The sequence below is a fragment of the Pleurodeles waltl genome, chromosome 1_1, assembly GCF_031143425.1.
Source record: "Pleurodeles waltl isolate 20211129_DDA chromosome 1_1, aPleWal1.hap1.20221129, whole genome shotgun sequence".
NCBI classification, from domain to species: Eukaryota; Metazoa; Chordata; class Amphibia; order Caudata; family Salamandridae; genus Pleurodeles; species Pleurodeles waltl.
In genome coordinates, this window is record NC_090436.1 from 3,427,726 (window position 1) to 3,452,715 (window position 24,990).

At 49.5% G+C, this 24,990-nt stretch overlaps 1 protein-coding gene across 1 annotated transcript in view; it reads right to left on the reverse strand.

Annotated features, from left to right (window-relative positions):
* Window positions 1-24,990, reverse strand: part of M1AP (meiosis 1 associated protein) — a 232,950-nt gene that overhangs the window by 101,229 nt on the left and 106,731 nt on the right. Inside the window, exons 4-5 of the mRNA XM_069202732.1 lie at window positions 5,295-5,462; window positions 2,468-2,600 (exon numbers count right to left, since the gene is read on the reverse strand). Of these exons, the coding sequence (XP_069058833.1) occupies window positions 2,468-2,600; window positions 5,295-5,462 (301 nt within the window). The remainder of the gene's footprint in view (window positions 1-2,467; window positions 2,601-5,294; window positions 5,463-24,990) is intronic.

The window sequence follows — 24,990 nt, forward strand, 5'->3', positions numbered from 1 at the left end:
TCAGAAATGTCTGGGTTTGGTAGGTTTCCCTGTATGGCTGCTGAACCCAGGACCAAAAACGCAGGCGCCCCCTCCGCAAAAACAGGTAGTTTTGTATTTGATAATTTTGGTGTCCAGATAGGGTTTTGGGGCATTTCCTGTTGTGGGAACTAGGCCTACCCACACAAGTGAGGTACCATTTTTATCAGGAGACTTGGGGGAATGCTGGAAGGAAATTTGTGGCTCCTCTCAGATTCCAGAACTTTCTGTCACCAAATGTGAGGAAAAGGTGTTTTTTTTCGCCAAATTTTGAGATTTGGAAAGGATTCTGGGTAACAGAACCTGGTGAGAGCCCAAATCACACCATCCTGGATTCCCCTAGGTGTCTAGTTTTCAAAAATGCACAGTTTTGCTAGGTTTCCCTATGTGCCGGCTGAGCTAGAGGCCAAAATCCACAGCTAGGCACTTTCCAAAAAACACGTCCGTTTTCAATGTAAAAATGTGATGTGTCCATGTTGCGTTTCCTGTCGCAGGTGTTAAGCCTACTCATACAAGTGAGGTAACATTTTTATTGGGAGACTTGGGGGAGACGCAGAATAGCGGAACAAGTGTTCTTGCCCCTTGTCTTTCTCTACATTTTTCCTTCCAAATGTAAGACAGTGTGTAAAAAAGAAGTCTATTTGAGAAATGCCCTGTAATTCACAAGCTAGTATGGGGACCCCAGAATTCAGAGATGTGCAAATAACCACTGCTTCTCAACACCTTATCTTGTGCCCATTTTGGAAATACAAAGGTTTTCTTGATACCTATTTTTCACTCTTTACATTTCACCAAATGAATTGCTGTATACCTGGTATAGAATGAAAACCCACTGCAGGGTGCAGGCCATTTATTGGCTCTGGGTACCTAGGGTTCTTGATGAACCTCCAAGCCCTATATATCCCCGCAACCAGAAGAGTCCAGCAGACGTAACAGTATATTGCTTTCACAAATTTGACATCGCAGGAAAATGTAACAGAGTAAAACGTGGAGAAAAAAGGCTGTTTTTTTCAGCTCAATTTCAATATTTTTTTATTTCAGCTGTTATTTTATGTAAGAAACCCTTGTAGGATCTACACAAATTACCCCTTGCTGAATTCAGAATGTTGTCTACTTTTCAGAAATGTTTAGCTATCCGGGAGCCAGCATTAGTTTCTTATCCATTTCTGTCACTAACTGGAAGGAGACTGAAAGCACAAAAAATAGTAAAAATGAGGTATGTCTCAGTAAAATGCCAAAATTGTGTTGAAAAATGTGGTTTTCTGATTCAAGCTGCCGGTTCCTGAAAGCTGGGAAGGTGGCAATTGTAGCACCGCAAACCATTTGTTGATGCCATTTTCAGGGAAACAAAATCACAAACCTTCTTCTGCAGCCCTTTTTTCCCATTTAAAAAAAACAACAAAATGTTTTGCTGTATTTTGGCTAATTTCATGGTCTCCTTCAGGAGAACACACAAACTCTGGGTACCTCTAGAATCCCTAGGATAGGCGTGGGTAGCTTATGTGGACAAAAAGTTGGGAGGGTGTATGCGCAAACTGCCCCAAATAGCCAAAAAAAAAGGCTCAGCACGGGTGCGGGTGGGGGGGGAGTTGGAGGCCAGCAGCTAAGTGGTTAAGGGGCTAGTACTTGTACCATGTTCCAGATCAGGCCAGTCTCCTCTCGGTTCAGGAAAGGATCGCCCCACAAGAGCAGTGGCAGCGGTAGAATGGGGTGAATGCGCCTGGATACCCCGTTCTGTGATTGGCCGCGCATTACAAATCCTGATTGATTGATTTAATCTATGTTTGTGTTTTTGGACATTTGTGTTGCTACAACTGCAGCGACGTTTGTTAATCAATATATGTTGAACCGAGCTAACAATATGAAATTGTATTTTAGCTACAAAAGGTCTGACGTTAAATAAGGTACCTTAATATCTTTCAGTCTGACTGCTCAGGAGCATAATTATGAGTAATTTAATTTACTCCAGCATGACTATGGTATATGTTAATTTGGGATCAGGTGCGGGGGAAGTTATGTTTGGGCATCTCTGCATTCTGTAAACACTGGGACGAGGAACGCTGGGTAAGGAGCTGTGGGTAGATTCCTTACTGGTAATCTTCATTACTCCAATTCTGCATTACTTGCTCCAGTACTTAGGTTAATACTCTCCAGCCCAAAGTCTTTTTTGCAGATCGCAGGAGCTTTAAAATACCAGGAAGTTCTAGGGATAGCAGTTCCTTTTACATAGTAAATAAAAAATAAATAAAAGAATAACACTTTTGGAAAGGTGATTACTTGGATACAACCACCCCCACCCCAACAATCCATGCATTAAGCACTGGGACAAAATAGTGTGAAATCAGATGAATGAGTATTACCAGTGTGCCACGCAGCCACTCATCACCACTGGATGGGTCTGGAAGGAAGACGTGAGAACAAGTGTGGAAAAGGGGTCTGTGCTACTCACTTGATGACTCTCAGCCTCCACAGGGAGGTGGTCTGTGAGGCGGCCATCTTGCTTGGTGTGTTCACTGGCGCTCCAGTCGTGGGTAGAAGGTCCGGGTTCAGCAGCCGCTCCTGGACGTCACATTTCACACACACTGGGGGCAAACAAACATGCAGGTTAAGGAAAGAGGTGGGGGCGGAGGGGTGCAGGCACTGGTGGGGTAAATGTATGGAATAGGTTTGGGAGGGGCACTGTGGGAGTCAGCATGGAACAGGTGGAGGATGAGAGGAGTGAAGGGACTTGAGGGCTCACTGTATAGAACAGGTGGGGGCACCGGGGGCTCACTATATGGAACAGGTGGGGGAGAGGTGGAGTGCACTGGAGGGTCATTGCATTATACAGGTGGGAAAAGGGTGAAGGGCACGGGGTCACTGCATGGAACATAAATCGATCATTCGTACAACGCAGAACTATCCCCCCTTGGGGTATATGGGCATTGAGCTGCAAGGTCTCTGTCGAAAAACCACGTTTTGAGTTTCTTCCTGAAGTCCGCGAGGGAGGGTGCTGGTTGGAGGTGGAGGGTCAGGTCGTTCCAGGCCTTGGCGGTGATGTAGGAGAAGCATCGGGCAACGCTGCGGCTGAGACCGGTTCAGGGTGTGTGTGCAAGGGCCAGTGACGAAGAGTGCTGGTGTAATCGTGTAAGGCCTTGTAGGCGTGCCTGAGGATCCTGAGCTGGCATCTCTTCTGGATGGGAGAAAAGCCAGTGGAGCTTTCGGAGGTGGGGGATAAGGTGTGGACATTTTGGGAGGTCGAGGAGGAGTCAAGCTGCCGCATTCTGTATGGTCCGGAATCTTTTTAACAGTTGGTTGGAGATGCTGGAGCTGAGTGCTTTGCAGTAATCGAAGTGATTGGTGATGAGCCCTTTGGTGACAGTTTTTCTGGTGTTGATTGGGATTCATCTGAAGATCCTGCAAAACATACAGAGGGTTTGGAAGCAGGAGGAGGCGATTCAGGTGATTCGTCGCTTTATGGTTTGTTTGCTGTCAATGATGAAGCACAGGTTGCGTGCATGGTCTGTGGGTCGGATGCTCGTCCAGCCACCAGCTGTGGTCCCACATGGATGTGTTTCTCCCGAAGATTAGAACTTTTGTTTGAGGCAGTTTGCTTTCATCCAGTTGGCTACGTTGATCATGGCATTTCACAAGTTAGTTCTGGCGGTGGGCGGGACTTCGGTGAGCGACAGAAGGAGCTGTATATCGTCCAAGTGGGATATGATGTTGAGACCGTGGGATCTGATAATGTCCGCCGGGGGGGTCATATAGATGTTGAACAGTGTGGGGCTGAGGGATGACACTTGTGGTACACCGCATATGATGTTCGTGGGTTCGGAGGTGAAGGGAGGCAGCTGCATGCTCTGGGTGCGTCCTGTCAGGAAGGAGGCAATCCATTTCAGGACGTTCGCTTGCATGCCAATGTTGTAGGGTCTGTTGATGAGGGTGTGGTGTGATACGGTGTTGAATGCTGCTGAGAGGTTGAGGAGGATCAGGACTGTGGTCTCCCGGTGATCGAGGAGTGTTCTTATGTCATCCGTGGCTGCGATGAGTGCAGTCTCAGTGCTGCAGATGCCTTAAAATCCTGATTGGGAGATATTTAGCAGGTTGTTCTGCTCCAAGTATTCGGAGAGCTATTGATTGATGGATGGCCTTCTCAAGTGCTTTGGCGGGTAGGGGAGCAGCAAGATTGGTCAATAGTATTTGAGTTTGCTGGGGTCGGCGAAGGGTTTATTTAGGTGGGGTCTGATCTTTGCATGTTTCCATTTGTCCGGGGAGGCGGCTGTGATGATGGAGGTGTTGAGGCTGCTGGTGAGTTCTGTGCTGATGTGATGGGTTTCAAGGCTAAAGAAGTAGTGGGGGCAGAGGTTGAGGATGCTCCGAAGTGGATGGATGACATGATGGCCGAGGTGGACTGAGTGGTGAGCGGCATCCAGGTGGTCATAGTTCGGTTGGTGTGTGCTGATGTTGAGGACTGTGGTTTGGGGGGTTGAAGTTGTTGTATTTGGTGGCAATCTTGCCGAGGAAGTAGTCCGAGAGGGTGTTGCAGAGTTCTTGGTATGGGTGGATTGTGTTCTCTATGGCTGTTGGGTTGGAGTATCCTTTGACTGCTGTGAACAGTTCCTTTGTGCAGGTGGCTGCAGTGTCGATGTGGGCTGTGATGGCTGCTTCATGGCTGCTTCCTTGATTTGCCAGTGGTAGTGGCTAAGGGCTGGTTTGTTAGCGGCTCTGTCAGAGGGGTTCCCGGTGGATCCCCATTGCTTCTCTAGTAGGTGGCAGATATACTTGGTGATTCTGAGGTCTCGGTGGACTAGCTGGCTTGCCTTGAGTTTTTGTTGGTTCTGGCTGGTTTCAGCGGGGCGACTGTAGGTGATCCAAGTGGAGAAGTTCTGGATAGCTTGTTCTAGGTCTGATGAGGCCTTGGTTTGAAAAGTGCTGAGGGCCTGAGTCCACTGTGTCTCTCCTACCTTGCCCCAGCTGAGGTGGAAGGGGTTGTGGTGCCTGGTGATGGTGTGGTGAGCGTCGGAGATGGTGAAGTGAGCTATGGTGTGGTCGGTCCAGGTGAGTTCTATGACATGGCTGAATTTGACTCTGTTGCTAGAGGTAAAAATGGGATTGAGTGTGTGTCCAGCTTTGTGCATGGTTTTTGTGACCAGTTGGGTGAGGCATGAGGGGTTCACTGTATAAAACAGGTGGGTGGTGGAGGGCACTGGGGGGGCACTGTTTGGAACATGTGGGGGCACTGGGAGGAGTCACTGAATAGAAAGTTGATAGAGGGGTGAAGGGAGCCGTCCTACTCATGCCAGTCTTGAGGGGCGCCCCGAGGCCGCTGGGGGGCAAGAGGAGGTGTAGGTGCTCGCGGTCCGTGCCGTGGTCCTGCAGCCAGGCTTTGAAGAAGGTCTCCAGGCTGATCACATCACTTCCGATGGTCTGTAGGTCAATATCCGCTCCGAGGATCAAAGGATCTGTAGGAGAAAGAGAACCAGTGTTGATGAGGTGGAGCATTGGTGGCAGCTGAGGCTCTGACCCTAAGCGCCCTCTGCAGTTACAAGAGGGGAACTGCACCTGGTCCCAATCATGACTCTTACAGTGCACCTAAGCCCTGCAGCGCCCCCTGCTGTTACAGGAGGTGTAATGCACCCGGTACATGTGTCCTAATCATGACTCTCGCAGTGCACCTCAGTACTGCCCTGCAGCGCCCCCTGCTGTAACAAGAGGTGTAATGCACCCGGTACATGTGTCCTAATCATGACTCTTACATTGCACCTCAGCCCGGCAGCGCCCCCTGCTGTTACAGGAGGTGTAATGCCCTTGGTACATATGTCCCAATCATGACTCTTGCAGTGCACCTCAGGCCTGCCCTGCAGCGCCCCCTGCTGTTACAAGAGGTGTAATGCACCTGGTACAGGTGTCCTAATCATGACTCTCGCAGTGCACCTCAGGCCTGGCCTGCAGCGCCCCCTGCTGTTACAAGAGGTGTAATGCACCCGGTACATGTATCCTAATCATGACTCTTACAGTGCACCTAAGCCCTGCAGCGCCCCCTGCAGTTACAAAAGGGGTACTGCACCCGGAACGTGTCCTAATCATGATTCTTACAGTGCACCTATTCCCTGCAGCGCCCCCTGCTGTTACATGAGGGGTACTGCACCCGGTACATGTGTCCTAATCATGACTCTTACAGTGCACCTAAGCCCTGCAGCGCCCCCTGCAGTTACAAAAGGGGTACTGCACCTGGTACATGTGTCCTAATCATGATTCTTACAGTGCACCTAAGCCCTGCTGCGCCCCCTGCAGTTACAAAAGGGGTACTGCACCCGGTACATGTGTCCTAATCATGATTCTTACAGTGCACCTAAGCCCTGCAGCGCCCCCTGCTGTTACATGAGGGGTATGGCACCTGGTACATGTGTCCCAATCAAAACTCTTACAGTGCACCTAAGCCCTGCAGCACCCCCTGCTGTTACATGAGGGGTATGGCACCCGGTAAATGTGTCCTAATCATGACTCTCGCAGTGCACCTAAGCCCTGCAGCGACCCCTGTGGGGAGTACTGCACCCAGTACGTGTTTCCCAATCATGACTCTTGCAGTGCACCTCAGGCCTGGCCTGCAGCGCCCCCTGCTGTAACAAGAGGTGTAATGCACCTGGTACAGGTGTCCTAATCATGATTCTCGCAGTGCACCTCAAGCCTGGCCTGCAGTGTGCCCTGTTGGGGGTACTGCACCCACTACGTGTGTCTCAATCATGAATCTTACAGTGCACCTCAGGCCTGGCCTGCAGCGCCCCCTGCTGCAACAAGGGGGCTAGTGCAGTCAATACATGTGATCCAATCATGACTCTCTCAGTACACTTCAGTACTGACCTGGAGCACCCCCTGCTGTTACAAGAGGGGTACTGCACCCAGTATATGTGTTTAAAGTCATGACTCTCGCAGTGCACCTCACGCCTGACACAGAGCGCCTCCTTTGTCAGTGGAGAGGTACTACACTCTGGTAATGCACCGCAGGCCTGACCCACAGCACTCCCTGTGTCAGAGGAGAGGTACTACACTCTGGTAATTCACCTCAGGCCTTACTCACAGCACCCCCTATATAAGAGGAGCGGTACTACACTCTGGCAGTGCACCTCAGTCTGGTAATGCACCTCACGCCTGACATACAGCGCCTCCTGTGTCAGAGGAGAGGTACTACACTCTGGCAATGTACTTCACGCCTGACTTACAGCGCCTCCTGTGTCAGAGGAGAGGTACTACACTCTGGTAATTCACCTCAGGCCTGACTCACAGCACCCCCTATGTAAGAGGAGCGGTACTACACTCTGCCAGTGCACCTCAGTCTGGTAATGCATCTCACGCCTGACATACAGCGCCTCCTGTGTCAGAGGAGAGGTACTACATGTAGGAGGCTGGACTGGCTTGTAGTGAGTACCTAGGGGTACTTGCACCTTGCACCAGGCCCAGTTATCCCTTATTAGTGTATAGGGTGTCTAGCAGCATAGGCTGATAGATAATGGTAGCTTAGCAGAGCAGCTTAGGCTGAACTAGGAGACATGTGAAGCTACTACAGTACCACTTAGTGTCATATGCACAATATCATAAGAAAACACAATACACAGTTATACTAAAAATAAAGGTACTTTATTTTTATGACAATATGCCAAAGTATCTTAGAGTGTACCCTCAGTGAGAGGATAGGAAATATACACAAGATATATGTACACAATACCAAAAATATGCAGTATAGTCTTAGAAAACAGTGCAAACAATGTATAGTTACAATAGGATGCAATGGGGACACATAGGGATAGGGGCAACACAAACCATATACTCCAAAAGTGGAATGCGAACCACGAATGGACCCCAAACCTATGTGACCTTATAGAGGGTCGCTGGGACTATTAGAAAATAGTGAGGGTTAGAAAAATAGCCCACCCCAAGACCCTGAAAAGTGAGTGCAAAGTGCACTAAAGTTCCCCTAAGGACAAAGAAGTCGTGATAGAGGAATAATGCAGGAAAGACACAAACCAACAATGCAACAACAATGGATTTCCAGTCGAGGGACCTGTGGAACAAGGGGACCAAGTCCAAAAGTCACAAGCAAGTCAGAGATGGGCAGATGCCCAGGAAATGCCAGCTGTGGGTGCAAAGAAGCTTCTACTGGACAGAAGAAGCTTAGGTTTCTACAGGAACGAAAAGGGCTAGAGACTTCCCCTTTGGTGGACGGATCCCTCTCGCCGTGGAGAGTCGTGCAGAAGTGTTTTCCCGCCGAAAGAACGCCAACAAGCCTTGCTAGCTGCAAATCGTGCGGTTAGCGTTTTTGGATGCTGCTGTGGCCCAGGAGGGACCAGGAGGTCGCACATTGGACCAGGAGGTAGAGGGGACGTCGAGCAAGACAAGGAGCCCTCTTAGCAGCAGGTAGCACCCGGAGAAGTGCCAGAAACAGGCACTACGAGGATGCGTGAAACGGTGCTCACCCGAAGTTACACAAAGGAGTCGCCGGAGACCAACTTAGAAAGTCGTGCAATGCAGGTTAGAGTGCCGTGGACCCAGGCTTGGCTGTGCACAAAGGATTTCCGCCGGAAGTGCACAAGGGCCGGAGTAGCTGCAAAAGTCGCAGTTCCCAGCAATGAAGTCTAGCGAGGTGAGGCAAGGACTTACCTCCACAAAACTTGGACTGAAGAGTCACTGGACTGTGGGAGTCACTTGGACAGAGTTGCTGGATTCGAGGGACCTCGCTCGTCGTGCTGAGAGGAGACCCAAGGGACCGGTAATGCAGCTTTTTGGTGCCTGCGGTTGCAGGGGGAAGATTTCGTCGACCCACGGGAGATTTCTTCGAAGCTTCTAGTGCAGAGAGGAGGCAGACTACCCCCACAGCATGCACCACCAGGAAAACAGTCGAGAAGGCGGCAGGATCAGCGTTACAGAGTTGCAGTAGTCGTCTTTGCTACTATGTTGCAGGTTTGCAGGCTTCCAGCGCGGTCAGCAGTCGATTCCTTGGCAGAAGGTGAAGAGAGAGATGCAGAGGAACTCGGATGAGCTCTTGCATTCGTTATCTAAAGTTTCCCCAGAGACCCTAAATAGCCAGAAAAGAGGGTTTGGCTACCTAGGAGAGAGGATAGGCTAGCAACACCTGAAGGAGCCTATCAGAAGAAGTCTCTGACGTCATCTGGTGGCACTGGCCACTCAGAGCAGTCCAGTGTGCCAGCAGCACCTCTGTTTCCAAGATGGCAGAGGTCTGGAGCACACTGGAGGAGCTCTGGACACCTCCCAGGGGAGGTGCAGGTCAGTGGAGTGGTCACTCCCCTTTCCTTTGTCCAGTTTCACGCCAGAGCAGGGCTAAGGGGTCCCCTGAACCGGTGTAGACTGGCTTATGCAGAATTGGGCACATCTGTGCCCAAGAAAGCATTTCCAGAGGCTGGGGGAGGCTACTCCTCCCCTGCCTTCACACCATTTTCCAAAGGGAGAGGGTGTAACACCCTCTCTCAGAGGAAGTTCTTTGTTCTGCCATCCTGGGCCAGGCCTGGCTGGACCCCAGGAGGGCAGATGCCTGTCTGAGGGGTTGGCAGCAGCAGCAGCTGCAGTGAAACCCCAGGAAGGGCAGTTTGGCAGTACCAGGGTCTGTGCTACAGACCACTGGGATCATGGGATTGTGCCAACTATGCCAGGATGGCATAGAGGGGGCAATTCCATGATCATAGACATGTTACATGGCCATATTCGGAGTTACCATTGTGAAGCTACATATAGGTAGAGACCTATATGTAGTGCACACGTGTAATGGTGTCCCCGCACTCACAAAGTCCGGGGAATTGGCCCTGAACAATGTGGGGGCACCTTGGCTAGTGCCAGGGTGCCCTCACACTAAGTAACTTTGCACCTAACCTTTAACTTATAAGTTACTTAAGTGCAGTGTAAAATGGCTGTGAAATAACGTGGACGTTATTTCACTCAGGCTGCAGTGGCAGGCCTGTGTAAGAATTGTCAGAGCTCCCTATGGGTGGCAAAAGAAATGCTGCAGCCCATAGGGATCTCCTGGAACCCCAATACCCTGGGTACCTCAGTACCATATACTAGGGAATTATAAGGGTGTTCCAGTAAGCCAATGTAAATTGGTAAAATTGGTCACTAGCCTGTCAGTGACAATTTGAAAGAAATGAGAGAGCATAACCACTGACGTTCTGATTAGCAGAGCCTCAGTGAGACAGTTAGTCACTACACAGGTAACACATTCAGGCACACTTATGAGCACTGGGGCCCTGGAGAACAGGGTCCCAGTGACACATACAACTAAAACAACATATATACAGTGAAAAATGGGGGTAACATGCCAGGCAAGATGGTACTTTCCTACACAACCCCCCCCAAACGAAGGACAATAAGACTAGCCATGACCTGATGAGTCTTCATTGTCTAAGTGGAAATATCTGGAGAGTCCATCTGCATTGGAGTGGCTACTCCCAGGTCTATGTTCCACTGTATAGTCCATTCCCTGTAGGGATATGGACCACCTCAACAATTTAGGATTTTCACCTTTCATTTGTTTTAGCCAAAGTAGAGGTTTGTGGTCTGTCTGAACAATAAAGTGAGTGCCAATCAGGTATGGCCTCAACTTCTTCAGTGCCCAGACCACAGCAAAGGCCTCCCTCTCAATGGCACACCAACGCTTTTCTCTAGGGGTCAACCTCCTACTAATAAAAGCAACAGGTTGATCCTGGCCCTCAGAATTAAGTTGTGATAGGACTGCCCCTACTCCTAATTCAGATGCATCAGTTTGGACATAGAATTTTTTAGAGTAACAAGGGCTTTTCAGGACAGGTGCAGAGCACATGGCCTGCTTCAGCTCCTCAAAAGCTTTCTGACAGTTTGCTGTCCATAATACCTTTTTAGGCATTTTCTTGGATGTGAGGTCATTAAGAGGGGCTGTAATGGAGCCATAGTTCTTAATGAACCTCCTGTAATACCCAGTGAGGCCTAGGAAGGCTCTCACCTGAGTCTGAGTAGTAGGGGGAACCCAATCAATAATTGTTTGGATTTTCCCCTGAAGTGGTGCAATCTGTTCCCCACCAACAAGGTGTCCCAGATAAACCACCTTACCCTGCCCTATCTGGCACTTTGAAGCCTTGATAGTGAGGCCTGCCTTTTGCAGGGCCTCCAAAACTTTCCATAGGTGGACCAGGTGATCATCCCAGCTGGAGCTAAAGACAGCTATATCGTCCAAATATGCTGCACTGAAAGCTTCCAGCCCTTGCAGGACTCAGTTCACCAACCTCTGAAAAGTGGCAGGTGCATTTTTCAATCCAAAAGGCATTACAGTGAACTGGTAATGTCCTCCAATGGTTGAAAATGCTGTTTTAGGTTTAGCATCTTCTGATAATTTGATCTGCCAATACCCTGCAGTCAAATCAAAAGTGCTTAGATACTTGGCAGATGCCAGTGTATCTATGATCTCATCTGCCCTGGGTATAGGGTGAGCATCAGTTTTGGTTACCAGGTTGAGACCTCTGTAGTCTACACAAAACCGCATTTCCTTCTTTCCATCTTTGGAATGGGGTTTTGGTACAAGTACCACAGGAGAAGCCCATGGACTTTCAGAGTGCTCAACCACTCCTAGTTCTAACATTTTCTGCACATCTTGCTTTATGCAGTTCCTGACATGGTCAGGCTGCCTATAGATCTTACTTTTGACAGGCAAGCTGTCTCCAGTATCTATAGTGTGCTCACACCAAGAAGTGGTACCTGGCACAGTAGAGAAGAGTTCAGAGAATTGATCTAGGAGATTTATGCAATGGTCTTTCTGCTCAGCAGTAAGACAATCAGCCAAAACTACACCTTCCACAAGAGCATCTTGTTCTGTGGAAGAGAAGAGATCAGGTAGAGGATCACTGTCTTCTTCCTGTCCCTCCTCAGTTGCCATGAGCAGGGTGAGATCAGCCCTGTCATAGTAGGGTTTCAGGCGGTTGACATGGAGCACCCTAAGGGGACTCCTGGCAGTGCCTAAGTCAACTAAATAGGTGACTTCACCCTTTTTCTCAACAATTGTGTGGGGTCCACTCCATTTATCTTGGAGTGCTCTTGGGGCCACAGGCTCCAAGACCCACACTTTCTGCCCTGGTTGGTACTGAACCAAAACAGCCTTCTGATCATGCCATTGCTTCTGGAGCTCTTGGCTGGCCTGAAGGTTTTTACTGGCCTTTTTCATATACTCAGCCATCCTTGATCTGAGGCCAAGTACATAGTCCACAATATCTTGTTTTGGAGTTTTTAAAGGTTGTTCCCAACCCTCCTTGACAAGTGTGAGTGGACCCCTAACAGGGTGTCCAAAAAGAAGTTCAAAGGGGCTGAAGCCCACTCCTTTCTGGGGTACCTCCCTGTAGGCAAAAAGGAGGCATGGTAGAAGGATATCCCATCTCCTGCGGAGTTTTTCAGGGAGACCCATAATCATGCCTTTGAGAGTTTTATTAAATCTCTCCACCAGTCCATTTGTTTGTGGATGATAGGGTGTAGTGAACTTATAAGTCACACCACACTCCTTCCACATGGCCTTTAAGTATGCAGACATGAAATTGCTTCCTCTGTCTGATACTACTTCCTTTGGGAAGCCCACCCTGGAAAATATTCGCAGGAGGGCCTTTGCCACTGCAGGTGCTGTAGTGGTCCTTAAAGGAATTGCTTCAGGATATCTTCTGGCATGGTCCACTACCACCAAGATAAACCTATTGCCTGAAGCAGTAGGAGGGTCAAGGGGGCCAACTATGTCAACCCCTACCCTCTCAAAGGGAACCCCAACCACAGGCAGTGGAATAAGGGGTGCCTTTGGGGTGCCACCTGTCTTGCCACTGGCTTGACAGGTTTCACAGGACTTACAAAACTCTTTTGTGTCCTCAGACATCCTAGGCCAATGAAACAAGGGAACAAGCCTGTCCCAAGTTTTCATTTGACCCAGATGTCCAGCTAGGGGAATGTCGTGGGCAAGAGTTAGGAGGAACTTTCTGTACTCCTGAGGAATCACTAATCTCCTGGCAGCTCCAGGTTTAGGATCCCTTGCCTCAGTGTACAAGAGGTTGTCCTCCCAGTAAACTCTGTGAGAGTCACTGACATCCCCATTAGCCTGTTTGACAGCTTGCTGTCTTAGACCCTCTAATGTGGGACAGGTTTGCTATGCCACACTCAGCTCCTCTCTGGCAGGCCCCCATTCACCCAAATGCTCAGCAGTGTCTGCTTCAAGCTCCTCTGGTGTAGGTTCTGCACAGGGAGGGAATTCTTCTTCCTCAGAAGTTGAATCCACTGTAGAGGGAGGGATAGTAGGAAGTGGTTTGCTTCTACTAGCCCTAGCTTTAGGGAGCACTTGGTCCATTGTTCCAGGATCCAAGCTTCCCTGTCCTTTTTGCTTTTTGGCCTGAGCCCTGGTAAAGCAAAAATATGCACTGGGATGCCCAGCATTGCTGCATGGGCCTCCAACTCCACATCTGACCAAGCTGATGTCTCCAAATCATTTCCTAGTAGACAGTCTACAGGTAAATCTGTGGCTACCACAACTTTCTTTGGACCAGTAACCCCCCCCCAGTTGAGATTTACAACAGCCATGGGGTGGCTAAGTGTGTTGTTGTGAGCATCGGTTACTTGGAACTGGTGACCAAGTAGGTGTTGTTCAGGGTGGACCAGTTTCTCTATGACCATAGTCACACTGGCTCCAGTGTCCCTGTAGGCCTGAACCTCAACACCATTTATTAGGGGTAGCTGCTTGTACTTATCCATATTAAGGGGACAAGCAACTAAGGTGGCTAAATCAATAGCCCCCTCAGAGACTAACACAGCCTCTGTGGCCTCCCTAACAAGGCCAACCCCAACTAAGTTACCAATAGTGAGCCCAGCTACTCCCTTGGATTGGCTATTAGTAGGTTTGCTCCCACCACCACTGCTATTAGTAGGGACACTAGGTGTAGCAGTAGGGGTTGTAGTGGTAGGAGGCTTGGTGCTTTTCTTTGGACAACTGGGATCTGTTGTCCAATGGTCTTTTATTTTACATAAATAGCACCATGGTTTCTTTTCTTTGTTTTGATTAAAGGAGGATTTGGGCCCACCACCCCCACCAGAGTGTTTTTGTGGGCCTGATGAAGACTCATTTTTAGATTTGTCCCCACCCTTGTCAGAAGACTTACCATCCTTCTTTTTGTTGCCATCTTTGTCACCCCCTGTATGAACTTTTCTGTTCACCCTTGTTCTGACCCATTTGTCTGCCTTCTTTCCCAATTCTTGGGGAGAGGTCAGATCAGAGTCCACCAAGTACTGGTGCAACAAATCAGACACACAATTATTAAGAATATGCTCTCTCAGGATCAAGTTATACAGGCTGTCATAATCAGTAATTTTACTGCCATGTAACCACCCCTCCAAGGCCTTCACTGAATGGTCAATGAAATCAACCCAGTCTTGTGAAGACTCCTTTTTGGTCTCTCTGAACTTTATCCTGTATTGTTCAGTGGTTAAGCCATAACCATCCAGGTGTGCATTCTTAAGAACTGTAAAATTATTGGCATCACTTTCTTTCACAGTAAGGAGCCTATCCCTACCTTTTCCACTAAATGATAGCCATAGGATAGCAGCCCACTGCCTTTGAGGGACATCCTGTACAACACAGGCCCTCTCAAGTGCAGCAAACCACTTGTTAATGTCATCCCCCTCCTTATAAGGGGGAACTATCTTATGCAGATTCCTGGAATCATGCTCTTTTGCAGGATGACTATGGGGAATACTGCTGCTGCCACCATGGGTTTCTAAACCCAACTTCTGTCTTTCCTTCTCTAGTTGTAAAGACTGTCTATCCAAATCCAGCTGTTGCTTTTTAAGCTTCAGTCTGGTTTGTTCCACCCTCAATTTATTGAGTTCCCTCTCTAACAATCTGTCATCAGGGTTGGTGGGAGGGACATTCCTAGATACAGAGGTATGATGGGAATGAACAGAAGGAGACCTGTCCCTTACAGAGGGCACCCTAACAGCTTGGCTAACAGAAACATCAGTACCACTGTGGTGAGAATAAATGCTTTTGCTATGATGTGAGACAACACTATTTGTATGGTGTGGCTCTTCATCATTACCAACTATGCTAGACTGTCTAGTAATGGGCAGGCTAGGAAGTTTCTTTCCTGAACTTTTTCCTGGGGGAGTCCCTGGATCAGATTGGGAACCATTAGCTACTTTTTTAACAGATGGGGCACTTTTAGCCTTATCTTGTTCTCTAAGCATGTTAAGTAACAGTTCCAAGGAAGGATTCTTCCCTACACTCAAACCTCTCTCTACAGACTTCCCCCACCAAAATACCGCTCCGCGGTCGAAAGACCGCTGAGGGTATTTTGGGATTTGCCCTGGGCTGGCGGGCGACCGCCAAAAGGCCGCCCGCCAGCCCAGGGCAAATCATCCTTCCAGCGAGGACGCCGGCTCAGAATTGAGCCGGCGGAGTGGGAAGGTGCGACGGGTGCAGTGGCACCCGTCGCGTATTTCAGTGTCTGCAAGGCAGACACTGAAAAACAAGGTGGGGCCCTCTTACGGGGGCCCCTGCAGTGCCCATGCCATTGGCATGGGCACTGCAGGGGCCCCCAGGGGCCCCGCGGCACCCCCTACCGCCATCCTGTTCCTGGCGGGTCAACAGGATGGCGGTAGGGGGTGTCAGAATCTGCTCCGCCGCCATGGAGGATTCGTATGGGCAGCGGAAAACCGGCGGGAGACCGCCGGTTTTCCGCATCTGACCGCGGCCGAACCGCCGCGGTCAGAATGCCCTGCGGGGCACCGCCGGCCTGTCGGCGGTGCTCCCGCCGACCCTGGCCGTCAGAATGACCCCCAGAGACTCCTTGCTCCTTTCCAGCTAAGGTGGTCATATGCAAGTTTGGACAGATCAACATTTTGGCCTGTGCCAGACATTTTTAGAGAGAGTTAAAGTGATAGAAAAAGAGAAAAACGTTTTCAGAACTTTTTAGAAAGACAGAAAAAAAACTTTTTAAACTTTTAAGAACTTTTTGAAAGTTTAGAAGTACTTTTCAGCACTTTAGAAAAGAGTGAAAAGAGGAAATGCAAAACTTTTTAGCTATGTGTACACACACTGAACTTGTTTTGTATATTTTTCTCTTATGAAAAGTACAATGACGAGAGTGGTAAGTAGTCTCAAAGCACTTATCCCACCGCTGCACAACCAATGTAGGAGGCTGGACTGGCTTGTAGTGAGTACCTAGGGGTACTTGCACCTTGCACCAGGCCCAGTTATCCCTTATTAGTGTATAGGGTGTCTAGCAGCATAGGCTGATAGATAATGGTAGCTTATCAGAGCAGCTTAGGCTGAACTAGGAGACGTGTGAAGCTACTACAGTACCACTTAGTGTCACTTGCACAATATCATAAGAAAACACAATACACAGTTATACTAAAAATAAAGGTACTTTATTTTTATGACAATATGCCAAAGTATCTTAGAGTGTACCCTCAGTGAGAGGATAGGAAATATACACAAGATATATGTACACAATACAAAAAATATGCAGTATAGTCTTAGAAAACAGTGCAAACAATGTATAATTACAATAGGATGCAATGGGGACACATAGGGATAGGGGCAACACAAACCATATACTCCAAAAGTGGAATGCGAACCACGAATGGACCCCAAACCTATGTGACCTTGTAGAGGGTCGCTGGGACTATTAGAAAATAGTGAGGGTTAGAAAAGTAGCCCACCCCAAGACCCTGAAAAGTGAGTGCAAAGTGCACTAAAGTTCCCCTAAGGACAAAGAAGTCGTGATAGAGGAATAATGCAGGAAAGACACAAACCAACAATGCAACAACAATGGATTTCCAGTCGAGGGTACCTGTGGAACAAGGGGACCAAGTCCAAAAGTCACAAGCAAGTCGGAGATGGGCAGATGCCCAGGAAATGCCAGCTGTGGGTGCAAAGAAGCTTCTACTGGACAGAAGAAGCTGAGGTTTCTACAGGAACGAAAAGGGCTAGAGACTTCCCCTTTGGTGGACGGATCCCTCTCGCCGTGGAGAGTCGTGCAGACGTGTTTTCCCGCCGAAAGAACGCCAACAAGCCTTGCTAGCTGCAAATCGTGCGGTTAGCATTTTTGGATGCTGCTGTGGCCCAGGAGGGACCAGGAGGTCGCAAATTGGACCAGGAGGTAGAGGGTACGTCGAGCAAGACAAGGAGCCCTCTTAGCAGCAGGTAGCACCCGGAGAAGTGCCAGAAACAGGCACTACGAGGATGCGTGAAACGGTGCTCACCCGAAGTTACACAAAGGAGTCCCACGTCGCCGGAGAACAACTTAGAAAGTCGTGCAATGCAGGTTAGAGTGCCGTGGACCCAGGCTTGGCTGTGCACAAAGGATTTCCGCAGGAAGTGCACAGGGGCCGGAGTAGCTGCAAAAGTTGCGGTTCCCAGCAATGCAGTCTAGCGAGGTGAGGCAAGGACTTACCTCCACCAAACTTGGACTGAAGAGTCACTGGACTGTGGGAGTCACTTGGACAGAGTTTCTGGATTCGAGGGACCTCGCTCGTCGTGCTGAGAGGAGACCCAAGGGACCGGTAATGCAGCTTTTTGGTGCCTGCGGTTGCAGGGGGAAGATTCCGTCGACCCACGGGAGATTTCTTTGAAGCTTCTAGTGCAGAGAGGAGGCAGACTACCCCCACAGCATGCACCACCAGGAAAACAGTCGAGAAGGCGGCAGGATCAGCGTTACAGAGTTGCAGAAGTCGTCTTTGCTACTATGTTGCAGGTTTGCAGGCTTCCAGCGCGGTCAGCAGTCGATTCCTTGGCAGAAGATGAAGAGAAAGATGCAGAGGAACTCGTATGAGCTCTTGCATTCGTTATCTAAAGTTTCCCCAGAGACAGAGGCCCTAAATAGCCAGAAAAGAGGGTTTGGCTACCTAGGAGAGAGAATAGGCTAGCAACACCTGAAGGAGCCTATCAGAAGGAGTCTCTGACGTCACCTGGTGGCACTGGCCACCCAGAGCAGTCCAGTGTGCCAGCAGCACCTCTGTTTCCAAGATGGAAGAGGTCTGGAGCACACTGGAGGAGCTCTGGATACCTCCCAGGGGAGGTGCAGGTCAGGGGAGTGGTCACTCCCCTTTCCTTTGTCCAGTTTCGCGCCAGAGCAGGGCTAAGGGGTCCCCTGAACCGGTGTAGACTGGCTTATGCAGAATTGGGCACATCTGTGCCCAAGAAAGAATTTCGAGAGGCTGGGGGAGGCTACTCCTCCCCTGCCTTCACACCATTTTCCAAAGGGAGAGGGTGTAACACCCTCTCTCAGAGGAAGTCCTTTGTTCTGCCATCCTGGGCCAGGCCTGGCTGGACCCCAGGAGGGCAGATGCCTGTCTGAGGGGTTGGCAGCAGCAGCAGCTGCAGTGAAACCCCAGGAAGGGCAGTTTGGCAGTACCAGGGTCTGTGCTACAGACCACTGGGATCATGGGATTGTGCCAACTATGCCAGGATGGCATAGAGGGGGCAATTCCATGATCATAGACATGTTACATGGCCATATTCGGAGTGACCATTGTGCACGCGTGTAATGGTGTCCCCGCACTCACAAAGTCCGGGGAATTGGCCCTGAACAATGTGGGGGCACCTTGGCTAGTGCCAGGGTGCCCTCACACTAAGTAACTTTGCACCTAACCTTTACCAGGTAAAGGTTAGACATATAGGTGACTTATAAGTTACTTAAGTGCAGTGTAAAATGGCTGTGAAATAACGTGGACGTTATTTCACTCAGGCTGCAGTGGCAGGCCTGTGTAAGAATTGTCAGAGCTCCCTATGGGTGGCAAAAGAAATGCTGCAGCCCATAGGGATCTCCTGGAACCCCAATACCCTGGGTACCTCAGTACCATATACTAGGGAATTATAAGGGTGTTCCAGTAAGCCAATGTAAATTGGTAAAATTGGTCACTAGCCTGTCAGTGACAATTTGAAAGAAATGAGAGAGCATAACCACTGAGGTTCTGATTAGCAGAGCCTCAGTGAGACAGTTAGTCACTACACAGGTAACACATTCAGGCACACTTATGAGCACTGGGGCCCTGGAGAACAGGGTCCCAGTGACACATACAACTAAAACAACATATATACAGTGAAAAATGGGGGTAACATGCCAGGCAAGATGGTACTTTCCTACACTACACTCTGGCAATGCACCTCACGCCTGACATACAGCGCCTCCTGTGTCAGAGAAGAGGTACTACGCTCTGGTAATGCACCTCAGGCCTGAACAGCAGAGCTTCCTGTGTTAGAGGAGCGGTACTACACTCAGACAGTGCACCTCAGTCCTGCAGCACGTCCTGTGCTAGAGTGGAGGTAATACACTCTGACAATGCACTTCATGCCTGACCTACAGTGTCCCCTGTGTTAGAGGAGTGGTACTGCACTCTAGTAATGCACCTCACGCCTGACATACAGCGCCTCCTGTGTCAGAGGGGAGGTACTACACTGTGACAATGCACCTCACGCCTGACATACAGCGCCTCCTGTGTCAGGGAAGAGGTACTACGCTTTGGTAATGCACCCCAGGCCTGAACAGCAGCGCCCCCTCTGTTAGAGGAGAGGTACTACACTCTGGCAGTGCACCTCAGGCCTGACCCACAGCACCCCCTGTGTTAGAGCAGTGGTACTACACTCTGACAATGCACCTCAGGCCTGACCTGCCGCGCCCCCTGTGTTAGAGGAGAGGGACTACACTCTGACAATGCACCTCAGGTCTGACCAACATCGCCCCCTGTGTTAGAGGAATGATACTACACTCTGAAAATACCCCTCAGGCCTGACCTGCAGCTCCTCCTGTGTTAGAGGAGAGGTACTACACTCTGGTAATGCACCTCAGGCCTGACCCACACCACCCCCTGTGTTAGAGGAGTGGTACTACACTCTGACAATGCACCTCAGGCCTGACCTGCCGCGCCCCCTGTGTTAGAGAAGAGGTACTACACTCTGACAATGCACCTCAGGTCTGACCTACAGCGCCCCCTGTGTTAGAGGAGTGGTACTACACTCTGGAAATGCCCCTCAGGCCTGACCTGCAGCTCCTCCTGTGTTAGAGGAGAGGTACTACACTCTGGTAATGCACCTCAGGCTTGACCCACAGCACCCCTTGTGTTAGAGGAGTGGTACTACACTCTGACAACGCACCTTAGGCCTGACCTGCCGCGCCCCCTGTGTTAGAGGAGTGGTACTACACTCTAGAAATGCCCCTCAGGCCTTACCTGCTGCAACCCCCTGTGTTAGAGGAGAGGTACTACACTCTGACAATGCACCTCAGGTCTGCAGCATCCCCTGTGTTAGAGAAGGGGTACTACACTCTGACAAAAATACCTCAGTCCTGCAGCATCTCCTGTGTTAGAGGAGCGGTACTACACTCTGACAAATAGACCTCAGACCTGCAGCGCTTCCTGTGCTAGAGGAGGGGTAATACACTCTGACAATGCACCTCAGGCCTGACCTACAGCGCCCCCTGTGTTAGAGGAGTGGTGCTACACTGTGACAACAGACATCAGTCCTGCAATGCTTCGTGAGCTAGAGGAGAGATACGACACTCTGACAATACAACTCAGTCTGACCTGAAGCTTCCCCTGCGTTAGAGGAGGAGTACTACACACTGGCAATGCACCTCACGGATGACCTACAGCGCCCCCACTGTTAGAGGAGGGGTTCTACACTCTGACAATGCACCTAAGTTTGAACTACAGCGCTCCCTGTGATAGGGGAAGTAATACACTCTGGTGATGCACCTCAGTCCTGCAGCGTTCCCTGTATTAGAAGAGAGGAACTACACTCTGCACCTCAGTCCTGACCTGCAGCACCTCCTGCGTTCGAGGAGAGGTACTACACTCTGGTAATGCACCTCAGTCCTGACCTGCAGCGCCCTTTGTGTTAGAGGAGTGGTACTACACTATAGCAATGGACCTCAGTCCTGCAGCACCCCGTGTTAGAGGAGAGATACTACCAAATGACAATGCACTTCAGGTCTGAACAGCAGCACCCCCTGTGTTAGAGGAGAGGTACTACACTCTGACAATGCACCTCACATCTGACCTACAGTGCCCCCACTGTTAGAGGAGGAGTTCTACACTCTGACAATGCACCTCACGGATGACCTACAGTGCCCCCTGTGTTAGAGGAGAGATACTACAATCTGGCAATGCACCTCATAACTGACCTACAGCACCTCCTGTGTTACAGGAGAGGTACTACACTCACAAAATGCACCTCACGTGTGACCTGCAGTGTCCCATGTGTTAAATGAGAAGTACTACACCCTAGCAATGACCTCAGCCCTGACTTACAGTGCCCCTTGTGTTAGAGGAGACATCCTACAAACTGGTAATGCACCTCAGACCTGAACAGCAGCGCCCCCTGCGTTAGAGGAGAGGTACTACACTCTGACAATGCACCTCAGTCCTGACCTGAAGTGCCTCCTGTGTTGGAGGAGAGGTACTACATTCTGGCCATGGACCTCAGTCCTGCAGCGCCACCTGTGTTAGAGGAGAGGTACTCAACTCTAACAATGGACCTCAGGCCTGACCCACAGCACCCCAACTGTTAGAGAAGAGGTACTATACTCTGAAAATGCACCTCAGTCCTGACCTGCAGTGCCACGCAGTGTACTATGCTCAGTAATTGTGTCCCAATCATGAAGCTCACAATGCACCTCACGTTTGACCTGCAGCCCCTCCTGCTGCTAGAAAAATAATCATGCACTCAGCAAATGCACCCCAATTAAGTCTCTGAATTGCACATAAATCCTGACCTGCAGCACCCTGCTGCCAGGGGCGTAGCTTGGTCAGTAGGACGGCAGGGGTGAGCTTCACATTTTCTGACAATCACGCTGGCATAGAATGTTAATCATTATATGGAAAGCAGTGCATGATGGGAACATAAGGGCCAATGGAAAGGGTAAGGAGTGCGGATTGTGAGGGGTATTTAAAACACAGTATTTTATACCATGTTTTAAGACCTTCAAAACAGATACTGAGTGTGTGTTTTTTGTCTGAGTATTTAAAAATCCCAGGTGAAATCGGACAAACACATCACCGCCCCAATTGTAAGGTTCCTCTACCCAACTATTTATTAAGTGTGTAACACCCCAAACCTCCCCTCCCCAAAAGCTACCTCCCTGTTTCCTGCTGGTACAGGGTGAATACCACACTTCGGTAATGCACCTCACTACTGATATATAGAACTCCCTGCTGGTACAAGAATGGCACTCACAGCTCTGCCAATGCACATCAAGCCTGGTCTGTAGAACCTCCGGCTGGTACAAGTCTAGCACTGACAGCTCTGCCAATGCACCTTATGCCTAGACTACAGAACCTCCTTCTGATACAAACGGGCACTCACAGCTCTGCCAATGCACCTCAAGCCTGGTCTGTAGAACCTCCAGGCTGGTACAAGACTGGCACTCACCACCAATGCATGTCAAGCACGGTCTGTAGAACCTCCTCCTCCTGCTGGTACAAGACAGGCCCTCACAGCTCTGCCAATGCTCCTCAAGCCTTGTTGTAGAACCCCTGCTGGTACAAGACTGGCACTCACAGCTCTGCCAATGCACCTCAAGTTTGGTCTGTAGAACCCCTGCTAGTACAAGACAGGCACTCATAGCTCGGCCAATGCACCTTAAGCCAGGTCTGTAGTACCACCTGCTGGTACAAAACTGACACTCACAGTTCTGACAATGCACTTCAACCCTAGTGTTTAGAATCCCCTGCTGGTACAGGACTGAGGGACCGATCATGAGTTTGGTGGTCCTCCTCCCCCCAGGCCCATTACAGGATTTCCACCGGTCTGACCTGGCTGACAAGTGGAAACCTTGAAATGCAGCGTTCCGGCCGGTCAGACCTGCTGGAACAGTGCTAGGAGATAGCACTCGGCTCCCTTAAAGAAGCCGAGTGCCATCTCATAGCACAGAGGGGGCCGGCCAGGAAAGGTTGTAATCAGTCAGGCTCCACCCTGGCTTTTTACAACCAGGACCGCCACCAGCCCGTCGGGATCTTGGATCCTGGCAGAGACAGCGGTCTGTTGGTGGGTCGGCCCACCAAATCCATAATGTGGTGGTTGGACTGCCACAGCTGCAGCAGTCCGAAAGCCGCTGTGAGTCTTGGGGTCTTGTGACCGCCAGACTTGTAATCAGGCCCTAGCATGCACACCTCTGCCAATGCACCTCAAGTCTGGTCTGTAGAACCCCCACTCTGGTACAAGACTGGCACTAACAGCTCTGCCAAAGCACCTCAAGCCTGGTCTGTAGAACCTCCTGCTGGCACACGACTAGCACTCAGGCCAATGTACCTCAAGCCTGGTCTGTAGATCCTCTTCCTTCTGGTATAAGGCTGGCACTCACAGCTTTGCCAATGCATTTCAAGCTTGGTCAGTGGAACCTCCTCCTGCTGGTACAAGACTGGCCCTCACAGCTCTGCCAATGCACTTCAAGCCTATTTTAGGAACTCCAAAATAAAACAAATTCATACCTTTGATATAATATTGTTAAAGAAATTAAGCTCTGTGTGACCACAAGTAATAAATTGTATAATTAATAATATAATAAAAAGTAAAGACTAGGCACTGATCACTTAAACTAATTATTGTACAAGTATCATAACTCGCTTACATTTCATTGCATAGGGTAAGCGTGGGACACGGGAGGCCCCCTTGGCCTAGTCACAGGGAGGCTCTGTTGCACTTTTGTGGCTGGATAGGGTGAGCATAGGACACTGGATGCCCCTTGACCTAGTCACAGGGAGGCTCTGTTGCACTTTTGTGTTGGGGCTGGATAGGGTGAGCGTGGGACATTGAAGGGCTCCGGGAGCTGGTAAAAGGTAGGGTGTATTTCACTCTTTGCCTCAGGGCTGAATAGGGTGACTTAGAACACTGAAGGCCGCTTGTGCTGGAACAGACAGAATCTGTTTGACTCTAAGAGCTGCACAGGGTGAGTGCACAACATGTGGTAGTCTTTTGTGCCGGTAACAGGCAGACTCTGTTTCACTCTTTGTCTTAGAGCTGGTAACTCACTCTGGTATTCACAGGCCACCAATGACAGGAGCAGCCCATCACCCCCCTTGCTTGATGTGTACTCTACTCCACGAGGGCTCTGCCTGATGAAGCCTTCATCAGCATACAAGGGTGTCTGACTGATGTGGCGAGAAGTACAAGCTCCCCTCGCTTGGCCCATCACTTGGCCCTGGCCTACCGCTGCCAACAGAGGGTGAGCAGCTAAGACCCCAAGTCTTACTCCTATTATCCAAGGGCTTGAGTCACCATGAATCTGCTGTGAGTAGGTGTGATTTACTCTTGTAGTACTCCTGGTTTACTCCTGGAATTCACGAATAAGCCACTAATATTAAAAGAAGTCAGATTCTCAGAACACTGAGTATTATTACAAAGAGAATTGTGAGTGATGCTATCAACAACAACAAGCTTTATTTGGTCAGTTGACCATCAAAGCAGCACAGTACAATAAATAATCACAATTAAATACAATCATCAATAATCTAATATAAAAACATTAATACATATTAATAAAATCAAGTACAGATAAAAAGTTCATCCGGATCAACTTCGTAGGTCCTTGTTATTTAAAACACAGTGACGTATGTGCCACGCTGCCACTAAGAACTTGCTAACTACAAGAATAAGGTGATTTGAGCTATGAGTTTTTAGGATCCTTATTGCAGAAGGACGAATATTTAATCCCATATCTCAGCAGATTTTGCGGATCCATTTTGACCGTGGGGTAAAATAAGCAGGACAAAAAAACATAAAATGTTAAACGGTTTCTGGGGCACCTCCACAGACAGGACATATATCAGAAGGAGTGGACGGCCCCCAACTGCTAGGTAAAGACAACAATGGCAAGGTTCCAAACCGAAACCTTGCATAAAGGCCCTTGCCCTGCAGATGAGGTATGACATCTAAATATGGTTCGTACTGCGGGAACCATTTACAATCAATGTAAAGATTCGTTAGGCGGCCATGTG